We start from the raw sequence: 20,019 nt of genomic DNA, 5'->3' as shown, positions 1-20,019 counted from the left end.
GGATTAAAGGCGTGCGCCACCATGCCCAGCTCCTCCATTCTTAGCTATAAACACAAAACCCTCCTCTGACACAAATGTTCTTGTGGCCTCCTCATAGACTACTCTTTAAACTGCTGGCCTTTTGTCTTAATTGGCTTAATCTTCCATAGTAAAATTGTTTTGGTGACTTGGAAAATTGAACACAGGAGCCAGTAAAGTAGCTCAGCAAAAAAGGTATTTGCTACCACGTCTGACAACCTAAGTGTGATCCCCAATTCCAAGTAGGGAAGGACAGACTCTCCCCAAAAGTTATCCCCTGACATTACCATAACTGCTGTGGTACACAGTGTCATGTACACTCCCCCCTCCATGAGTGCGCACAGACACTAAAAAAATAAAAATATTTTAAAATTTTAAGTAAAACATTACAGGCAATAATTTCCATTTAATAAATAATGATACACTCATGCAGGAGAATAATGTGGTTGTTTAAAATGAGGATTTAGAGCTGGGCATAGTGGCACACACCTTTAATTCCAGCACTCAGGAGTCAGAGTGAATCTCTGTGAGTTCGAGGCCAGCCTGGTCTACATGGCGAGTTTCAGGGCAGTCAGGGCTACACAATAGAGAGACACCGTGTCAAGAAAAAAAGATATTTAGAGCCTGGTATAGTGGCACACATCTGTAATTCCAGTGTTGGCACATAGAAAGTCACCCTGAGCTATGTGAGACCCTACCTTAAAAAAAAAAAAAAAGGATTATTTGATTTTCTTTTCATTGACGTAGAGTGTGCCTTGGAGATTATGGTATAAATCAGCACGTAATTAAGGGCACGTGTAAGTAAGGTTATATATATATAATATATATACACATTCACATCCATGTCAATGAGGAGAGATTTCAATAGCCATCAAAATGTAGCAATTACCTTTAGGTAATAGAAATGTCAGGTGAGTCCTGCTTCATTGTTTATGAGAGTTTTTTTTTCCCCTAATTTGTATTTTTAAAGTTAAATTTTTTATTTTATTGCGTGTGTGTGTGTGTGTGTGTGTGTGTGTGTGTGTGTGTGTGTGCGCGCGCGCGCCGAGAATGGCGTGCATGTGGAGTTCAGAAGACAACTTTCTGGAACTGGCTCTCTCTTCCACCACGGGGTCGGAGGATTGGACTCAGGTCATCGGGTTTACATGACCAAAGCCTTTTACCCGCTCAGCCATGGCCCCAGCCCTGATTCGGTTTCTTGATTGAGTGTGTATTATTTTTATGACTGACAAAATTTATTATTTTTGTCTGGAGAGGGAACTCTTATGTTTTGATAATCTTAGTCCATTCATGTTTATAACAAAAATACCTCAGGCTGTGCAAGTTATAAATAAGACATTTTTTTTTCCTTGAAGTTCTGAAGGCCGGAGAGTCTGAGGTCAAGGAGCCGGCCCATTCAGGGGCTGGTGACGGCTCATTTGCGAAAGATGCTTTCCCCCACTGGGTGTCTTCATATGACAGAGGTGCAGACAGGATCTCTGAAGCCTGTGTGGTAGGGGCACTAATCCTGTTAGTGAGGGTGGAGACCTTCTGACCTAATCGCCCGGAACAGCCCTGCCTCTCCATACCGCCACACTGGGGATTGGCTTCCTTTATATGACCTGGGGCACTCACACCACAGCAGTCAGGATTGCTCCCCTGGGATAACAAGCTCCATGAAGTTTGAGGTGCAAACTGCAGAGTGGGTCATTTTCTCTCTCCTTTTGCCACAGTGTCACTCCTGATCCTGTAGCTGATTAAAGGTGACCTTGCCGGGGCAGGGGGTGGGGTGGGGGGAGGCGTTGGAGAGGGCATAGGCTCACTTGGTGTCATGAACAGGAGCGAATTTGGCCCTGGTTTTCTCGGGACAGAGAGGAGGTGGGGGTAGTGGGATCTCTGCTGTGGTGGGAAGCGTTTGTGCCTCTCCTGACAGTACCACATGTGAGCCTAGTCCTGCTGTGGACCAGCAGTCAGCCACAGGGGACTCTGTCCCGTCGGAAGACCTTGTCTCCCCCATACCAACATACACACATCCAGTGGGGACTGGATTTTAGTTTGTGAATATCTAAGTTATTTTCCTGGGTCAGCTAATTTGGTCTAGGTCAGTGGGATTCTCTGTGTTTTATACAACTGCTTTCCTATTTTAGTCTGTCGTTGATAAATTGATCCCATGCTGTGGCTTATTTCCCCGACTAGAGATGATGTGGGAGTCGTTTGCACTTTGACCACCACCCCCCTTAGCAACCCCCTCTGACTCCCATGATTCATGTGTGACGTGACCGGGTCTTCAGACATCACCCTTGGGACAGGGACTAGAAGGAACAGCACACAGTTGCTCTGGTGCAGCTGTCCTAAGATGCGGGTCTGCTCTTGATGTTTTCTGGGGAGCCCGTGTGGACTGAGCAAAGAGCTGGGCCTGGCCTGGCTCACCAGCTTCCCTGACAGTCTGCTTAGGGCTTGGGGATCCCAGGCATATTGCATCCCTGCTCATGCAGCCTCGTCTGGAAAATGAAGAGGACTCCTGCTTCTTTGTGGGGTGTAAGGATTAAACTGAAGGTGGCATTGGCAGCCCCAGGAGTGGCCAGAGTACCAAGTATAGCTGGTCAGTACCCAGTAGCCCCCCTCAGCCTCTGCCCTCACTCTGCATGTGTGACAGCCATTTGGACCTGCTGCCCTCTCCTCCCCCCGCCCAAGCCTTGACACAGAGTGTTTATGTTTAATGGAGCTTTTATGGGAGACTGTACAGTGTTGCTTCTTTGGAAGTGAAAGGTCTATTTTGGGCAAGATAGTTCCTCCATTTGCTGCTGCCCCCTTTGCACTTGGGAATTCATCATAGCTGAGCGACGGGAGCCAGTGACCATGAGAAAGAAGGTGGGTGGAGCTGCCTCTCGTGTGGGAGTGGCCTGCCTGCCTGATAGACCATTTTGCCTATATGTGTTTGTGACTTAAAATTTGAAGATGGCCAGGTGTGTGGTACACGCCTTTAATCCTGATATCCAGGAGGCAGAGACAAGTAGAGCTCTGTGAGTTCAAGGTCAGCTTGGACTACATAGCCAGTTCCACGCTAGTCTGGACTATACAGTGAGACATTGTCTCAAAAAAAAAAAAATTAAATGTGAAGAATTGTGATTATCTGATAGAGCCAATGGCTTTATATTTACCTCCTTAATGTTCCCCTAAACTGCTCTAGATGGGAGATATGGTTGTCCTCAGTAGGGGTCACTTAATTGCTCGGTACTGATTGCATGTGAGCTCATGGGGATGGTGGTGGCTCTGGAGAATGAGGAAAGGAAAGGCTTCCACAAGACGGACATGGCCTACCACATCAGGCTCTGCATTAATTACTGTTCCGTTGCTGTGATAAAGACACCATGACCAAGGCCACCTTTAGAAGGAGAGTTTATCTGAGCTTATGGTTTCAAAGGGTTAGAGTCCATCATGCCAGAGCGGAGGCATGGTGGCTGGAGCAGAAACTGAGGGCTCACATCTGGAACCACAGCAGGAAACAGAAATCAAATTTGAACTGGTGTGAGCCTTCAAACTCACTGCCTCCTCCAGTGACATGCCTCCCAAAGAGCTGCAACAGATGGGGACTGAGTATTCAAATGCCCAGCCTGGGGGGCACATTGTCATTCAGACCACCATCTGTGCTGCTAACTGGAGGTCCACTTGCTGCTCAGTAGTTGGGGCTTTGCTGTCACCCCCCACTTTCAGGAACTTTCGTGAACATGAGCGTTTCTTGTTGCCTAGAATGGGATCTTGCAGTTTAACATAGTACTCCTGACTGTTTCTGTTTCAGAATGTAGGTAGAGTGAGAACCTCTGCATTCCAGTCTAAGATAAAGAGGAAAGGGAGTGGAGTGTATGCATAGGACATTGAGAAAATATTTTTTATTATTATTATTATTATTATTATTATTACAAAAAGATTGATGCTATGCATTAGCTTTGGTGTAAAAGCTAACTACATGGAGTGAGGGGGCTAGAGAGATGGCTCAGTGGCTAAGAGCACACATTTTTCTTGCAGAGATCTAGAGTATAATTCTCAGCACTCACATCAGTCAGCTCCCAACTGCCTGTAACTCCAGCTCCAGGGGATCTGATGCCCTCTGATCGCCTCATACATAGACAAACACATGTCATATAAATAAGTAATCATAAATATTTTTTTAAAAAGCTAATTACATGGAAATAAGGTTGGTTGTGACATTGTTCTCTCAAGGGCAGGTTAAACAGGCTGGGTACACAGCAGGCCAAGTCTTTTTTTTTTTTAATAATAATTTATTTATTTTTATGTGCACTGGTGTTTTGCCTGAATGTGTGTCTGTGTGAGGGTGTCAGGTCCCCTGGAACTGGAGTTACAGACAGTTTTTATCTGAAACATTGTTTTTACCTGAAAGAAAGATGGACAAACTCCAGGCTTTTGAAAGCCCAGAGTCTGGCAGACATCTCAGGAGCAAGCAAGCTGCTTCAAGCAACTGAGTGTTTTGTTACCAGTGGTTCCATGTGTCCATTCCCAGGAACAGTCGTGTTTCTGAAAGGTACTTCCACTGGGTAGCCTCCCAGAACTTAACTTTTGATTAGACTAGGATTGGGGGCTGACGCAAGTTTGGGCCTCCTCATCTCTCATTTTCAGAAATGCCGCTGCGTGCTTGGAAGGATGTTCTCTACTGCTGGGTATGGGGCTCTCTGCCCTTCAGTTGGTTCATGGTAGTAATTGCTCTGTTCAAACCTCCTGAATTCCCGCTGGTTTTATGGTCTGATTTTTTTCAGTGGCTCGTGTGTTTCCTAGTATAATGACAGCAGACCAATTGTGTTTTCTATGGCCTGCTTTTGTTTATGTCCAGTTTCTAAATCTTTCAGGAGTTTGCATGAACTCACTAGGGTTTTTTTACCCCAATACTTTATACAACTCTTACTGTGACTCAAAAGGCATACTTAATCCCTTGGTAGGATCTGTGGAAGAGTTAATGGTTTACTTCAAAGGCTTTCAGCATCTGAAAAAGCACTTTGCATTCACAGCTCTGACCGACCTGGTGCAGGTGCTGGAGAAGGGCAAAGCTTTGCATACTCCAGGCCACTTCCTGCCAGGACCAAGCCCAGGACACATTTGTGCACGTTGGTGGATCCTGCACTTTCTGGCCTGGCTGAGGCAGGCGGCCTAAGCCACCAAGAGACAAAGCATCTCTCCTTCAGTGCACGGGTGGCCGCTGGTTTGCTGCTGTGGTGTCTGGGAGAATGCTTCCATTGCTGCACCAGCCGCCTGCGGCTGTCAGTGCTTATGGGCCTGGTAGACTCAGGAGCCCCAGAGTCTTCAGACCTTAGATTTGTTCTTAGGGTGGTGAGACCTGGACCTTCCTGCAGGCTACCCCAGAGGCAAATTGTCTCTGAAGCATTGGTATGCTCAAAGCAGCACTTCCTTTGTGGGCAGCCATGGACACTCAATTCCAAGAACTCATTTGTGTAAAGTGTGATGCTCTGGAAGCCTGGGAGGTCTTTGTGGAGGAGTTTAAAGTTCAGGCCTTTAGAAATGATGTGCTGACAGGTCACAAGTTCTCAGAGGAAACCCCAAAGCAAAAATCAGAACTTGTTTTATGGTTTTTTGTTTTTTTTTTTTTTTTTTTTTTGAGACAGGGTTTCTCTGTGTAGCCCTGGCTGTCCTGGAATTCACGCTGTAGACCAGGCTGGCCTCAAATTCACAGAGATCTACCTGACTTTGCCTCATGAGTGCTGGGATTAAAGGTGTGTGCCACTACCGCCCAGCCAAAAACTGGAGCTTGAAAATGTCAACACAAGGGGAATTAAACAGAGAAGTAGACAGTTATGTCTACAAAGAATCATGGGAAATCCTCATCGGGTGGGTGTCTGCAATGTCATCGCCTAAGTGGGCCGAGAGTCAGGAATGGTCAGAACAAGGCAATCGCTGTTATGAAAGATGACTGACCCAGAGAGGCTGCAGACTGTGCCTGCCACTGCTGTCCCGCTAACACTGCCCTCACCACAGTAGACCAGGACAAAGAATCCAGGTCCCAGGCTAACCCTTGGGCTATCCCGGTCACAGCACTCAGCCAGCACATTTATGGAGCCCCAACTCTGCACCAGACCCCATGTTAGGTAATGGAGATGCAAGGTGTGTGTGTGTGTGTGTGTGTGTGTGTGTGTGTGTGTGTGTGTTGTTCATGGAAGTTAGCAATGCTTAAGTTTGAGCAGCAACAACTGATTTGGGCTAATCTTTAAGGAAGGGAATTTACCAGCAGGGCCCGAGTACCTATAGAATGAAAAACCCAAAGTCAAGCGCTGGTCCCCAGGAATGTGCAAGGCAGCTCTGGGGTTCTGGGTTGCAGGAACAAATAATCCAGTTCCTCAGCATGGTTTTTCAGTAGCTTAAGGGAGAAGCAGAATCCAGCAAGTCTAACTCAGCAGGCGCCTGCGCTGTGGGCACACATCCTGCTGATGATCCTGACACTTGCCTGAGGTAGGAGAGCAGCTCCCTGCGGAAACCAAGAGGCTGGTTTCTAAAAGAGCACAAGACCAGTGGATTTGCTCTAGAAGCCCCGAACAAAGGCAGTAAGGTCTGCGGTTGGTGGAGAGCACAGGCCAGTGGTGCTTAGCATACAGTGAGAACAGAGAAGGCTGCACTCTCCCGGCGTCCCCTTAACACGTCAAGCCCAGCAGTATGTGTCTTAGTTTGCTTTCTAATGCCGCGGTGAAATACCAGGACGAGCAACTTGGGGAGGAGAGGGTTTATTTCAGCTTACAGCTTATAGTCCATCAGTGAATTCAGGGAAAGAACCCAGAGGCAGGAACTGAGGCAGAGGCTGTGGAGGAATGCTGTTTACTCGCTTGCTCAGCCACCTTTCCAGGGATGGCATAACTTCTGATAAGCAGGACCCTCCAGCGTCAACTATGAATCGAGACTGTGGCCCACAGACCTGCCTGCGGGCACTCCAGTAGATGCATATTTTCTTAATTGAGTTTATGTCTTCAGACCCTATCTGTATCCAGCTGACAAAAACTAGCCTGCACAGTACAGTTGTGAGAAAACCCAGAGAAGCCTTCACAGTGCTTCACAATCTAGACTGCATAAGGAAAAAGTGAAGAAGAAAAGAAAAATGACAGGGGAAAAAAAAACCCACAAAATTTGTAGAAAAAGATTTTTTTTTTTCAGACCCTTGAAGCAAGGTGCTAGACTCGGAAAGAAGGGAAACTAATGAGGTTAGACCTTTACTCACCCTAGCTATACACCTGGACAGTCCCAGGCCATGGTGAAGGGAGGACAGGGCTCTTCCTAAGGTGAGGAAGCAGTTGAGAAGTCGAGGAAGCAATTGCAGATTGCCCAGGAGGAGGGGCCTGTGCACGCTGGAGGAGGGGCCTGTGCACGCTGGAGGTGGGGCCTGTGCACGCTGGAGGAGGGGCCTGTGCACGCTGGAGGAGGGGCCTGTGCACGCTGGAGGAGGGGCCTGTGCACGCTGGAGGAGGGGCCTGTGCACGCTGGAGGTGGGTGCAGCGAGTCCCCCTGGGCTGCTCGGCTGATGTGTGGATGCAGATATTACAGGAATTAGGAAGGAACCATGGAAAGAGGCGTGCAGGATAACATCTAGAGGTTACTTGGGGTTGGGATTAGTAAGGGAAGCTCACAAAACACAGAACATTCCATAATGTTTTCTGAAGGATGCTGCCAAATTAGCTCTAGACTACAGGCCACTCTTGCCTCCAACTCTGACCTTCAGAACGTACGAACAAGCCTTGTTGAAATGATTGAGCTGCTTCTAAGAATTTAATTCTACCTCAAAACAATTACAGACTCCCCACGTACCACGTTCTAACAAGGTGAAAAATCCGTATGGCTGGCTACAAACCAGATGCTGCTGGCTAATTCATAGAGGATGAAAAATGAAATCCCAGAGAAGGAGGGGGAAAAAAATCAGTAAAGGCAAGCCTAGAGATGATGTGAATGTTAGCATTCGTAGTCAAGGACATTATAACATTTTCCATATGTTCGAGAATGCAGAGAAAGCTTGGGAACTTAGGGAAAGGCTTGGGAAATGTAGAAGGAACTAGATATAAAAAGAATTGTGTCTGAGATGAGAAAATATACTGGCTGGCTCATCGACCACTTAGATACAGTAGAAAAAGAGAGAAGTGAACCAGGAGATGTATCAATAGAGACTATTTAAAATGAAATGGAGTGAAAAATTACTAGGAAAACAGCAAGCAGGGCATTATTGAAGCGTGGGACTTCTGGCAGCCTCATCTGTAGTTGAAAAAGAGAGAAAGGAAGAAAAATATTTGAATAAGTTTACATCCAGGTTTTTTTTTTCTTCCAAATTTGATTAATACCCACAGATTCAAGACCCTCCACAAACCCCAAATCAAGAAAGGCTGTGAAACCAGTGTGGTGCATCCCTCCTCTTCCTCCAGGCAGGTGGCCTGCAGGGCCCCCAGAGAGCCTCAGGCAAAACAAGCAGGCCTGGGCTCAGGCAGGAGGCGGTGGGGAAAGGCAGGTGGTGAGAGCCGCAGCCCAGGGAGCACTGTGAGCATGATTCATGTAGGAGGCTGTCAGGGAAGATGAATGGGGAGAGAGAATGGGGCCTGTGGCCCGTGGTTCCTCAGAGAGTCGCTGCTGCGAACATTGCCAGGGGTTGTTCCTACTGTTCCAAGGGGCCTTTGCTCAGGCTGGCACATTCCTTCTGGTAAACCCCCGTCTCCGTGGGTGTCATGGAGACTCTCGTCACTTCCACCAGCTCCTCCTCGGTGTCTGACCACAGGTGAAGAGCTGCTGCAAGCCTGGTCCACAGCCATCCCTCGCTAGGGGTTTCCAGATCAGGAGCGGAGGTGAAGAACTGCAGTCCCCTTTCCATGCTAATGCTAAAGAGAGCGCCACCGGTTGCTGGCGGCCATGTTGAAACGTTGTGATGAAAGCTCCCGTAGGGAAGGTGAGGCCAGCCCAGGGGCAGTCCGCTGCTCTGCTGTGCTTCTGGCAGTCCCCGGAGCCCTCTACAGTCGGCCCTTCCCTCCATTTGAACCTAAAACCATCTGCTGGGTTGGGGGGGCGAGCCCAGCTTGCTTAGCATGGGGGAGGCTCTGGGTCCTCAGCACCACAGAAAACCGAAACAACAACCAAATAACTAATCGTGTAAACTGCCCTTTGCCTGCCCCAGCGCGGCTGAAAATGCAGGGCACATCACGTTGTGACCACAGAAATACTCGTTATTTGGGCTCCCTCCGTTAGTTCCCGCTGCAGTAGCAGCAGCAGCCCGCCTCGGCTGCCAAAGCCGTGACGTCATCACCTGTGGCCAGGTGCCTTCCCGCTGTCAGCTGTGCGACAGGACACGTGCACCCCTTAAACGTGTGCCCGCCAGGCACAGCTCGCTCTCTTGCCTCTCTTCTTCCTCTTGTTTCTTCCCTGTCTCTGTCCTCCCTCCCCCAAGAGACCGCTTGCACCAACTCTGTCGTCCCTGGTGTGTTTACTTAGTGGCGCATCTTGGCGACCCCCCTCCCCCAAAAGGTACCCACTTCGCCTTTCTTTTTTTAATCCTTTCACCTTCTGTCCCCTTCTTGTTCTCAGTGTCCAAGTCCAGTGAAGTTCTTGATATGTCTGTAGTAACAGAAACCCACGTTCACTTTGACTGGCAAGTCCGGAATTAGATCATCCAGTCTTACGTAATTTTCAATTCATTCAGAGCTGTAGTTCTGAAGCCAGGTGGGGTGGTCCACGCCTCTAATCCCAGCACTCTGGAGGTAGAAGCAGGCCTCTGAGTCTGAGGCCAGCCTGGTCTATAATAGCAAGCTCTAGGCCAGCCAAGGCTACATAGTGGGACCCTGTCTCAAAGAAAACCCCCCAAAAAACAAACAAAAAAAACCCCACAAAGTTGTAGTTACTTCTCTAGCCTCATTAGGCCTTAGCAGGTTGGGGCCGGCTCAGGGAAGAGGAAGCCTGCTTGCTCTCTGTCTTCTTCCTGCGCTCTCCCAGCTGCTGGCTGCTCTTTCTGGCTTCTCTTGGCTAGCTATATAGGAAGAAAAGGAAAATCCGGGGGAATGTTGTGCTTTCTAGATCCTGGGTGTGTTTAAAGTTGACTCTTGGGTGCTCCTATAGGCATTCAGCAGACTCCTGCTCATCGTGGGTACCTCACCTCAGTCTTAGTGTTCATCTCCACAGCTCCTGGGAATCTGGATGTCTACTTTTGCTTTTGGCTGCTGAGGGCCTGTGAACCCTCTTGGCCAGTATTTTCAGGTTTTAGGTGGAAACTCGAGCCGTTGGGAGCCATTTGTAGTTGGAGTTTTCTCCAGTCCTGCTCAGACCTGCAGCCACTCAGAGCCAAATAAACACACAGACGCTTATATTACTTAAACTGTTTGGCCTAATGGCTCAGGCTTCTTGCTATCTAGTTCTTATATCTTAAATTAACCCATTTCTATTAATCTGTAAGTTGCCACGTGGCTTGTGGCTTACTGGTACCTTACATCTTGCTTCTTGCTTCTCATGGTGTCGGCGGTGGCTGGCAGCATCTCCTGACTCAGCCTTCCACCTCCCAGAATTCTTCTCTCTCCTTATCCCGCCTACACTATACTTCCTGCCTGGCCACTGGCCAATCAGTGTTTTATTTATCAATCAATCAGAGCAACACATTCACAGCATCCCCAGCACTGACCCCTTTGAGGTTGCATATCAGGTGTTTCCATTATGGTTCATAACAGCAGCAAAATTACCGTTATGAAATAGCAACAAAATGATGTTATGGTTGGAGTCCCCACATTAAAGGCTCAAAGCATTAGGAAGGTTGAGAAACACTGATCTAGGCAGATGTTTGGGGGGAAGGAACTAAAAGAATACCCCCCTGGCTCATTGATGGGCGCACAGGCCAGCCCCCATCCCATGCAGCTCTCCTTCTATGGCGGCTCATCTCACAGTGCTTCTGGGCTTGCCCGATGGGAAGCCCTTCTACAGGCGGCCCACTGTGTCTCCATGCTTTGAGGGGCATGTATTAAGTGTCCCTTGCCAACCTGGAGTGAGAGACAAGCCAACGAACCCGGCCTTCCAGAGATGCGGGATTCATAACAGTTTTCCTCAAAGGAGTTTTCAAACTGTCTCCTCATCTCTGACCACTGGTTTCCTGTATTTAATGTGAGGAGGGTCTTCAACACTCTGTTTATATGTGAGATTCATTACTTTAAGAACTAGAGATGGCCCAGTGGTTAAGAGTGTTTGCTGCTCTTAGAGAGGATCTGAGTTTGCTTCTTGGCACCCAACTCCAGTAACTCCAGCTCCATGGAACCTAATGCCCTCTTCTGGCCTCCACAGACACCTGCACACAAGTGCTCACACAGACACAAAGACACACACACACACACACACACACACGCACACACACACACACACACAGAGTTAAAAAAAGAAATTGGTTAAAAACTTGACTGAAAATTTCTTTTCACATTAATTTATTTCTGCTTATGATTGTCATGACCAAGTGATCTTATTAAGAACAGCCAATGATATCTAGGGAACATCTGTCTACTCATCAGACGCCAGTCAAAGCCAGTCTAAGGCAGTTTGCTTAGTTACCCTGCTGGCCAAATCCTGCCATTGGCATGTTTTGGTTTCTGTACACCATCTATATAGATATTGTTTCTTCAGTCTACTGCCCATCTTTATGGAGTGATGAATTTTACCTTAAAAACAAAAACAAAATGATCAGAAGATCGGTAACTCCCCAGGGCTCAACTCCTAAGGACTGAAGAGAATGTTCTGAAACTTAAGTCTCTGAGGATAGACTAGGAAGACCTTGGAAGGGACATTCTTCGGAAATGCCATGCTGGCCGGGGATGTAGCTCAGTAGCAGGGTGCTTGCCAGGCACATGTAAACCTTGGGTTTCATTCCCATTACTAGGGTGGGCTGGAAATACAGTATTCTTATTTGTTTATTATAGAATCCTCTCCTTCCTTCCATGTGTGTGCCATGTGCCATGTGCTGTGTGCTGTGTGCCGTGTGCCGTGTGCCGTGTGCCGTGTGTGTGTGTGTGTGTGTGTGTGTGTGTGTGTGTGGTAGGGATATAGGACAGAGTTCAAAATGACATTGGAAAATAACCAGTTATTGTAATTATGGTTACTGTTTACTAACTATGTGTGAGAAATGTGATAGTTAATTTTGACTGTCAACTTGATGGGACTTAGAATCACCATGGAAGTCAGCCTTTGGACATGTCTGGGAGGGAATTTTTAAACTAGATTAATTAAGGTAGGAAGACACACCTTGAGCTGGGTGGCACCATTCCATGGCCTGGAGTCCTGGACTGAATAAGGAGGGGGTGCCACCTGAGCAGGAACCTCTCTCTACCGCTCCCTGCCTCCGGACCATACCGTGCAGCCGCCTCAGGCTCTTCCCACCAGGCTTCCTCACCAGGATGGACTGTGCCCTGAACCGTAAACCAAAATAGACCCCCACCTCTTTAAGTTACTCAACAAGAAGACGAATACTAACACCGGGTGATAATGATTTTTTAAAAAGACAGCTCAATAGAATTCTGCCCCACTTCCGTCATTAAGAATTGAAATCAGCTGGGTGGTGGTGGTACGTGCTTGTAATCCCAGCACTCAGGAAGCAGAGGCAGATGGATCTCTGAATTCGAGGCCAGCCTGGTCTACAGAGTGAGTTTCAGGACAGGCAGGACTACACAGAGAAATCCTGTCTCGAAAAGAAAAAAGAGAAAAAAATTAAAACCAGAGCCTTGCATACTAGGCAGACTCTCTACCACTGAGCGCCATCCCCAGCCCCTTTAAAGTTTTATTTTGAGATTTGGTCTTGCCAAATTGTCCTGGCTGGCTTCGAACTTACAATAACAACCTTCTGACTCAGACTGCTGAGTACTCAGGATAATGGCGGTGTGCCACTGTGCCCAGCTTGGGTTTATTTTTTGAGACATGTAGAGCAATTGGTGTGAAGTGTCCCTCCAAAGGGTGCTGCGTGCTCCCCGCCCTCGTCAGTGTTGTTCCTGACATCTGGGTTGACAGCCAGAGGAAGATCTTTTCCGACCTCTGGGAGGAGTCCACTGGAGTGTGGTACACTGTGTGTGCTCAGGTCTGAGGAACAGCAGCGTATCATAGGGACAGACCACAAGTATCGGGCAAGCTGGTGATGTTTCTTCTTCCTAGAATGCCAGAATACCCGTGTTGAAAGGATATTCAACTTTGAAAACAACTCTTTTCCGTTGTATTTTTAGTTTTTAGAGTTGAAGCCTTTTTGGTTTTCTTGCTGTTTTTTTTTTTTTTATAAGTTCCTAATTATAAAGTAAAGCCCCATCTCTATCTGAATCAGAGAAAGGCTAGAATTATCTGAGGAAAGCTTCACTCCCTAAAGAAATTCTCTTAGGAGACAAGCCTTCTGTTTCTTTTTGTATCCTCGTTGAGATTTTCGGTGCTAAAAAGATGACTCCTCTCAGGTTGAAAATAAGTAAGCACACTTGCTGAGCAAGCGTGAGGAGCTGAGTTCAAATCCCTACTGCCCACCCATACCCATAACCCTAGCTCTGTGGGAGCAGAAACAGGAGGATTGCTGGCACTTGCTGGCCAGTAGCCTAGCTCCAGGTTCAGTCAGAGACCCTGTCTCAAGGGAATGAGGTGGGGAGTGACAGCAGAGACTGGATGTCCTCCTCTGGCCCCCACAGCCTGTGTGCCCTCTCTCTCTCTCTCTCTCTCTCTCTCTCTCTCTCTCTCTCTCTCTCTCACACACACACACACACACACACACACACACACACACACACACCTCCTATCATAGCCCTCTGACTGTAACATCCAGGTGCCTGTCTTAACCGCCTCACAGAATGACTCTGTGATACTTTTTTTTTTTTCAAGACAGGGTTTCTCTGTGTAGCCCTGGCTGTCCTGGAACTCAATATGTAGACCAGGCTAGCCTCCAGCTCAGAGATTTGCTTGCCTTTGTCTCACGAGTACTGAGACTAAAGGCATGTGCCATCACTGCCTGGTTCTCTGTGGTACTTTTTGATGTGTATGAATTCTCTCTCTTGACTGTTCATTGCTCATTAAAATTTGAGTTCCTCAAAAACCTTGTTGCTCAGCCTTTTCTGTTCTGAATTTAGGTTTTGGTATTCCTTTTTGGCCTCAGAGTGAGCCAGGCCAGCTGACAACCTCATTCATAAGACACCTTACTTTGGCATAGACACTCACTGCCATCACTGAGCGGTGGTGGTAGCAATAACTCCATGGCACTCACATCATTTTCCTTGTGCAAAAGTGTTTTGGAGGCCACAGACAATACCCTTTAAGGAAATGGCTAGGGTTCTCCCGCGTTATGGAAGCTCTGAGCCGTGAAATCCATGCTGTGTATTTCATCTGAGCTGTGGAAAATCTTGGAGACAGATCTGAAATCCGCAGGAGGCACACAGGGCCCAAGGACAGTCACTTGTGGCATGGTCCCCTCAGCTGCACCTTATTACTTTTTATATGCTACCCCCCCAGTCCTTTCTGGAAGCCCATGGTCTACACAATGTTTAAAACCATGTATTAGTTAATTTTCAGTTGCCGTAATAAAACACCATGACCAAGGCCACTTACAGAGGGAAGACCAGAGCCTGGCATGCAGGGGAGGTTTGGCAGCAAACAAGCTTGACAGCTAGAGGTGGAAGCTGAGGGCTCACATACGCAACCTTAAGCAGGAAGCAGAGAGGGCAAACTAGGGAAGGGATGGGGCTTTGAACCCCCAAAGCTCACCTCCAGCACGGCCACACCTCCTAAGCCTTCCCAAACAGTGCCACCAACCAAAGACCCAGTATTCAAATGCTGGAGACAATGGGGCACACTCTCATTTAAACCACTACAAACTGCTTTAATCTCACTTTAAAACAAGGCAAAATATTAAAACGCTAGCGGCTTCATTGTATTGTAAACATCTTGCCAGTTTTTGTTCTTCAGTCTCCTTTGTATGGTCTTGGATCCCCCAGTTCTCCATGGTTCCCACACTTGAGAGTTGCTGCTATAGATCTGAGGAGCTCATGGCTGACACATCTTCACTCCAGTTAGCCCGGCCGTTCTAGTTTGCTTTCTGTTGCTGTGATAAAACATTGACTAAAGCCAACTTGGGGGCCCACGGGTGGCCGTGTAGGCTTTTAATCTCAGCACTCTGGAGGCAGAGGCCGACGGATCTCTGTGGTTCAAGGTCAGCCTGGTCTACAGAGTGAGTTACAGGACAGGCGTCAAAACTACACAGAGAAACCCTGTCTTGAAAAAGAACAAAACAAAACAAAAACAACAGTCTGGGTTTGGAGGGAGGATTTATTTCATCTTACAAAGTTATAGTCCATCATCAAAGTGAAGGCTGGAGTTTGAAACAGACCATGGAGGGGTGGATGCTCTTACTGACTTGCTCCTCATAGCTTGTTCGGTTAGCTTTCCTTTAGACAGTTTAGGCACACCTGCCTAGGTATGGCAACACCCACAGTGGGCTGGACCGTCCTATATTAATTAATAATTAGGAAACAATTCTTCAGGAACCTGGCCACAGGCCATTTGATGGAGACAAATGAGATGCCCTGAGATAACTGGGGGTCAAGTTGACAGCTGATGCTAACATGAAACCGGCTCATTGAACAGGCTCTATGCTCAGAGCTTTGAGGAACCTCTTTCTTCAGAGGCCAGTCTCAAATTTAACAAGTTTCAGTTTCAAGCGCCATGCCTATTCCAGAAAGCAATTCTGAATTAACATAGGACTGGATGGTTGGGAAGACCTGAAAAATAGCTGCTTCCGAACCTGGCTCTTCAGACAAAATAAATGTTCGGTGGATGTTATGTGACTAAACTTGGTTGTGGCATATGTGTTTCTTTCTGTTCTTTGAAGCATTTGAATTACACGTTCCTTTCCACGCACTGTCTGTCCCCATGGTGAGATCTGGGAATGCAGCCCGCTGTGGCAGCATGGCTTGCCTTCATTTTCTGCTTTTCCTTTTCAGAGTATGATCGGCTGGGTTTCCTCCTGAAGCTGGACTCGAAACTGTAAGTAGACTGGGAAAATGCTTTGACTCTGGGCAGACATCTGGAAGAGCTGGGGTCTAGCTTGGAAGGGCCACCCGCTTACCCCTTTAGTTTTGGGGGGGGGACTCCCTGGGGTTTCTGTCCTCAGGTTGCAAGCAGAATCTTCCAGCATGTTACTGTCTACAGGGGCCTGGGCGGGATGGGATGGTAGGTACAAACTAAGGCCTTGCATTAAGCTGGCACAGGTAGCTCGTTACAGAAGGCCACTGCAGGAGCTTGAGGCGCTGTAGGGCACTGGAATAGCTTTTCCAACAGAGTGGGAGTGATGGAGAAATCGTCAAGGATGCTCTCCCACCAGGCAATCCTGTGCTTGTTTCCCAGTTCTGCCCATTGAGTTTTCCTCTCACAGGCAGACCTTCCAGTCTGCTTCTCAGAGGTTTGGTCCCCGCGCCCAACACTGCCTCTCCTTGCTAGGCCACTTGGAAAACCCCGAGGTCACTTACTCTACACCAAATTGTGTCTTCTGTGCTTCCTTTGAAATTCCTACCCCCGATGCCTGCCAACTGTCTGGCTTCCTATAATTAACTCTGTGGTGATTATTAATTTATTAAGGGCATGGGCTCAGAGCCAGGCAAAGCTTGGTTCAAATCCCAGATTGCCACTTACTGAACTTGTACTCTCGGGCAAGCTCCTTAACTACTTTGAGCCCATTTCGTCTATAAGATGGAGACAGTAGACATACTTTACAAGTTGTTATAAGGATTTAATTGAAGTGGTTCACTCAAGGACTTTTGAGTACTGGGTACCCTATTCTCCAGCATTCTTTCCTGGTCTCTCCGGTGCCTAAACAGCATAGGGTAATTGTGTTAGACCTTCAACAAACCCTGAGTGCTTGGATAGATGGATGAGTGGTGGGTGGATAGATGGGTAGATAGATGGATGGGTAGAGTGGCTGGATAGACAGATGGATGTATAGATTGGTGGGTGGGTGGGTGGGTGGATAGATGGGTAGATGGATGGATGGGTGGATGGGTGGAGTGGCTGGATAGACAGATGGATGCATAGATGGGTGGGTGGGTGGATAGATGGGTAGATGGATGGATGGGTGGAGTGGCTGGAGAGACAGATGAATGCAGAGATGGGTGGGTGGGTAGATGGGTAGATGGATACATGGGTGGAGTGGCTGGAGAGACGGATGGATGCAGAGATGGGTGGGTGGGTAGATGGGTAGATGGATGGATGGGTGGAGTGGCTGGAGAGACAGATGGATGCAGAGATGGGTGGGTGGATGGATGAACACAAACCCATTTGATCGTCGCACTATGAGTTGGCTCTCTCTGTTCTGTTTGCTCATGCCCTGTGCAGGACCACTCACATGGCTGATGCTTACTCTCGTCTGTTTCAGCCATCTTGGTGCTCCTGAGTCCCTAACTGAGATGGACATCATGGAAGATCAGAATTGCATCTCCTTTCTTGCTTTTTTGCATTAGGTCTTATACATAGCTGTTCAGATGGTGGTAGTCACACCTCCATAAATCATCCATGGGAGGCTTTCCTGTGGAACTGTCTGGCCGCTGGCCCCTTTTCCTGGAATCTAGAGTCTTGGCTATCAGTTCAGGCATTGTAGCTCTCCCAGCTTCATCACAGAGGCAGCTTCCAGGGAAGAATTGTCGGATCTCTTTTTACAAGGCAGGCAGAGAGATGTTAGGCCCATATTAACATCTAGGGTGTGGGCCTTGATTGTGCTAAAGAGTTGCAGACTTCCCTCTTGAAAATGTCTTCATTCAGTGCTCTGAACAGAAAAACAAAAGAAAACACATCAAATATAAGCCATAAGCAAGTAAAATGCCACCAGACCAGAAAAGAGGCAGTAATTAGCCAGTCAGATCATGTGGATGAACAAAGGAGATGTTGCCCTGGACATACCAACCACAGTGTTTAAGCTGTCTTCGGCAGTGAAGGAGGAGGACACTCCTACCCTGCTGTCTTGACAGTTGAGCAGTGTGGGACAGCTCCATGTGTAGTTTGCTGTTGTGTACCAGGCCAGTTCCATGAATTGACTGAGGGGACTTGGACTTTGGCCAAGAAATTGACTGGGTCCTGTGTTTAACTCCCACCGTGAGGGGCAAGCTAGCTCCTTCCTGCCTCGTGGTGCACAGGCTTTTCCATCCAGTGCTTGCTTCCGAGGGAAACGCAGCTGTATTCAGGGAGAGGTTTCTTAGGTAAGGAGTCTGCTGTGGGGGCAATCCCTCAGCCATATTCCCATCTCTCCTTCCAGAGCCTCTTCTGGTAGTGTGGTGCTCCGTTCCTGATATATAGGAAGGGACACGGCATGCATCAGAGCTGGGCCTGAGTTCTGCCTCTGCTCCTTAGTGTTATGTGACCTTAAACAGCCCATTCAAGCTTTCTGAATCTCAGTTTTTTTCCTTATGAAAAATGTAGACTATTCACTTACATTCATTGTAGTCTATGGAGAATAAAAGAAAGCATTGTAGAATCTACTGTAAGCATACAAATGGAAGGATTTCTTTGTGTTTATCTTAATTCGGGTTAATTGAGCTTCTTGAGTATAAAAATGTGCGTGTTCTGAAAATGTCAGCTGTTTTCTCTTTAAATATTGCCTCCACACCACTCCACTTTTCCATACTCCCTACTCTTCAAAGTTAAATTTTAGAGCTTCCAGTCATAGCCTCTGGGTCTATTAACTTCTCCATATTTGCTACTTTTTGACCCTTTCCATACAAAACTGTAACCCAGAGGACTCCGTGTAAGAATAAACAAGACTTGACTCTGAACCCCCAGGCCAGGATTAAAGGGAGCTTAGCCCAGCTCTGAGTGGATTAGGCTCAGAAGTCGGCAGACAAAAGCTGTTCATTGCCAGAGTCGCATGCTGGGGAAGCAGGAGCTCCCAAGCCCACCCTAAAACACCCCAGATTTGGCAAGGGCTGCCAAGCACCTGGCCGGAGCACACTCGGACCTTCTCTGGAAAAGGATGGGAACTCCTGGCAAGTAACCGTTCAAGGAAACGAGCAGTTCACAGAAAGAGCAACGCACATGGGACAACTAACCGCCATTGGTGAGGACCGTGACAAACTCAGGCCATGGGCGGGAGAGTGCACAGAGACTTCTCAAGTGGAATGACCGGTCATAAAACAGTTCTGTGTACCACACAAGACTGAACTGCCTAGGATTGAGAACTGTAAAATAGGAGCCTAGATTAAAAAAATAAAGAGGACCAGCAAAGTGGCTCTGCCAGTAAGGGTGCTTGAGGCTGAGCCTGCCCACCTGAGTTCATCCCTCGAGCCCACACGGTGGAAGGAGAGAGTTGATGCCTCAAGTTGTCCTCTGACTTCCACATTCAGGCCACAGCACACACTCACCTACCGTGACCACCCAATAAATAAACTAAAAAAATAAATAAATAAAAATGAATAAGCTTCTAGAATTCAAAGCTGCAGTAGCCAAACTTGAAATCTTAGTGGAGGGGTTAGCTGTAGAGACACAAACGAAGACAGTCAGCTAGAGGATAAGCCAGGTAGCAAAAATGTAAAGGTTTGGGGACATTCTTTTTGGCACCTTTCCCTCCTTCCTTCCTCCCTCCCTCCCTCCCTCCCTCCCTCTCTTCCTTTTGGGTATGTGTGTGCTGTGTTGTGTGTGCTGCGCTTGGAGACCAGAGGGAGATGTTGGGTGTCCGGCTCCATCACCCTCCACTTTATTCCTTGAGAGGATCAGTGTGTCATTGAACCTGAAACTCAATGCCAAGTCTAGCCTTCAGGAAGACAATACTTTTTGGTAGTTAAAAACATAAATTGTGGGCGCCAGGCATGACGGCACACACCTATAATCCCCTAAGTGGAAATCAATGGTAGGGGGAATCTTCAGTTCCAAGCCAGCCTTGGCTACATAGCAGTTCAAGGCCAGCCTGTGCTACAAGGAGGACCAAAAAACAGAAACAGGGCTGGCAAGATGGCTCAGTAGGTAAAGGCACTTGCTACCAAGCTTGCCGACCTCAGCTTGATCCCCAGGAACCACACGATG

The 20,019-nt window shown here is 47.7% G+C and overlaps 1 protein-coding gene across 13 annotated transcripts in view; it reads left to right on the top strand.

The window, feature by feature from the left end:
* Positions 1–20,019, top strand: part of St3gal3 (ST3 beta-galactoside alpha-2,3-sialyltransferase 3) — a 216,909-nt gene that overhangs the window by 97,228 nt on the left and 99,662 nt on the right. For all 13 annotated transcript variants that reach the window (XM_037202869.1, XM_028893223.2, XM_028893220.2 and 10 more), the window contains one exon: positions 15,960–16,002. In XM_037202869.1, the coding sequence (XP_037058764.1) occupies positions 15,960–16,002 (43 nt within the window). The remainder of the gene's footprint in view (positions 1–15,959; positions 16,003–20,019) is intronic.

This window comes from Peromyscus leucopus, chromosome 2 (assembly GCF_004664715.2).
Source record: "Peromyscus leucopus breed LL Stock chromosome 2, UCI_PerLeu_2.1, whole genome shotgun sequence".
Lineage (NCBI taxonomy): Eukaryota > Metazoa > Chordata > Mammalia > Rodentia > Cricetidae > Peromyscus > Peromyscus leucopus.
The sequence above is the reverse complement of the archived record's forward strand: the minus strand, read 5'-3'. Positions and strand labels throughout refer to the sequence as shown.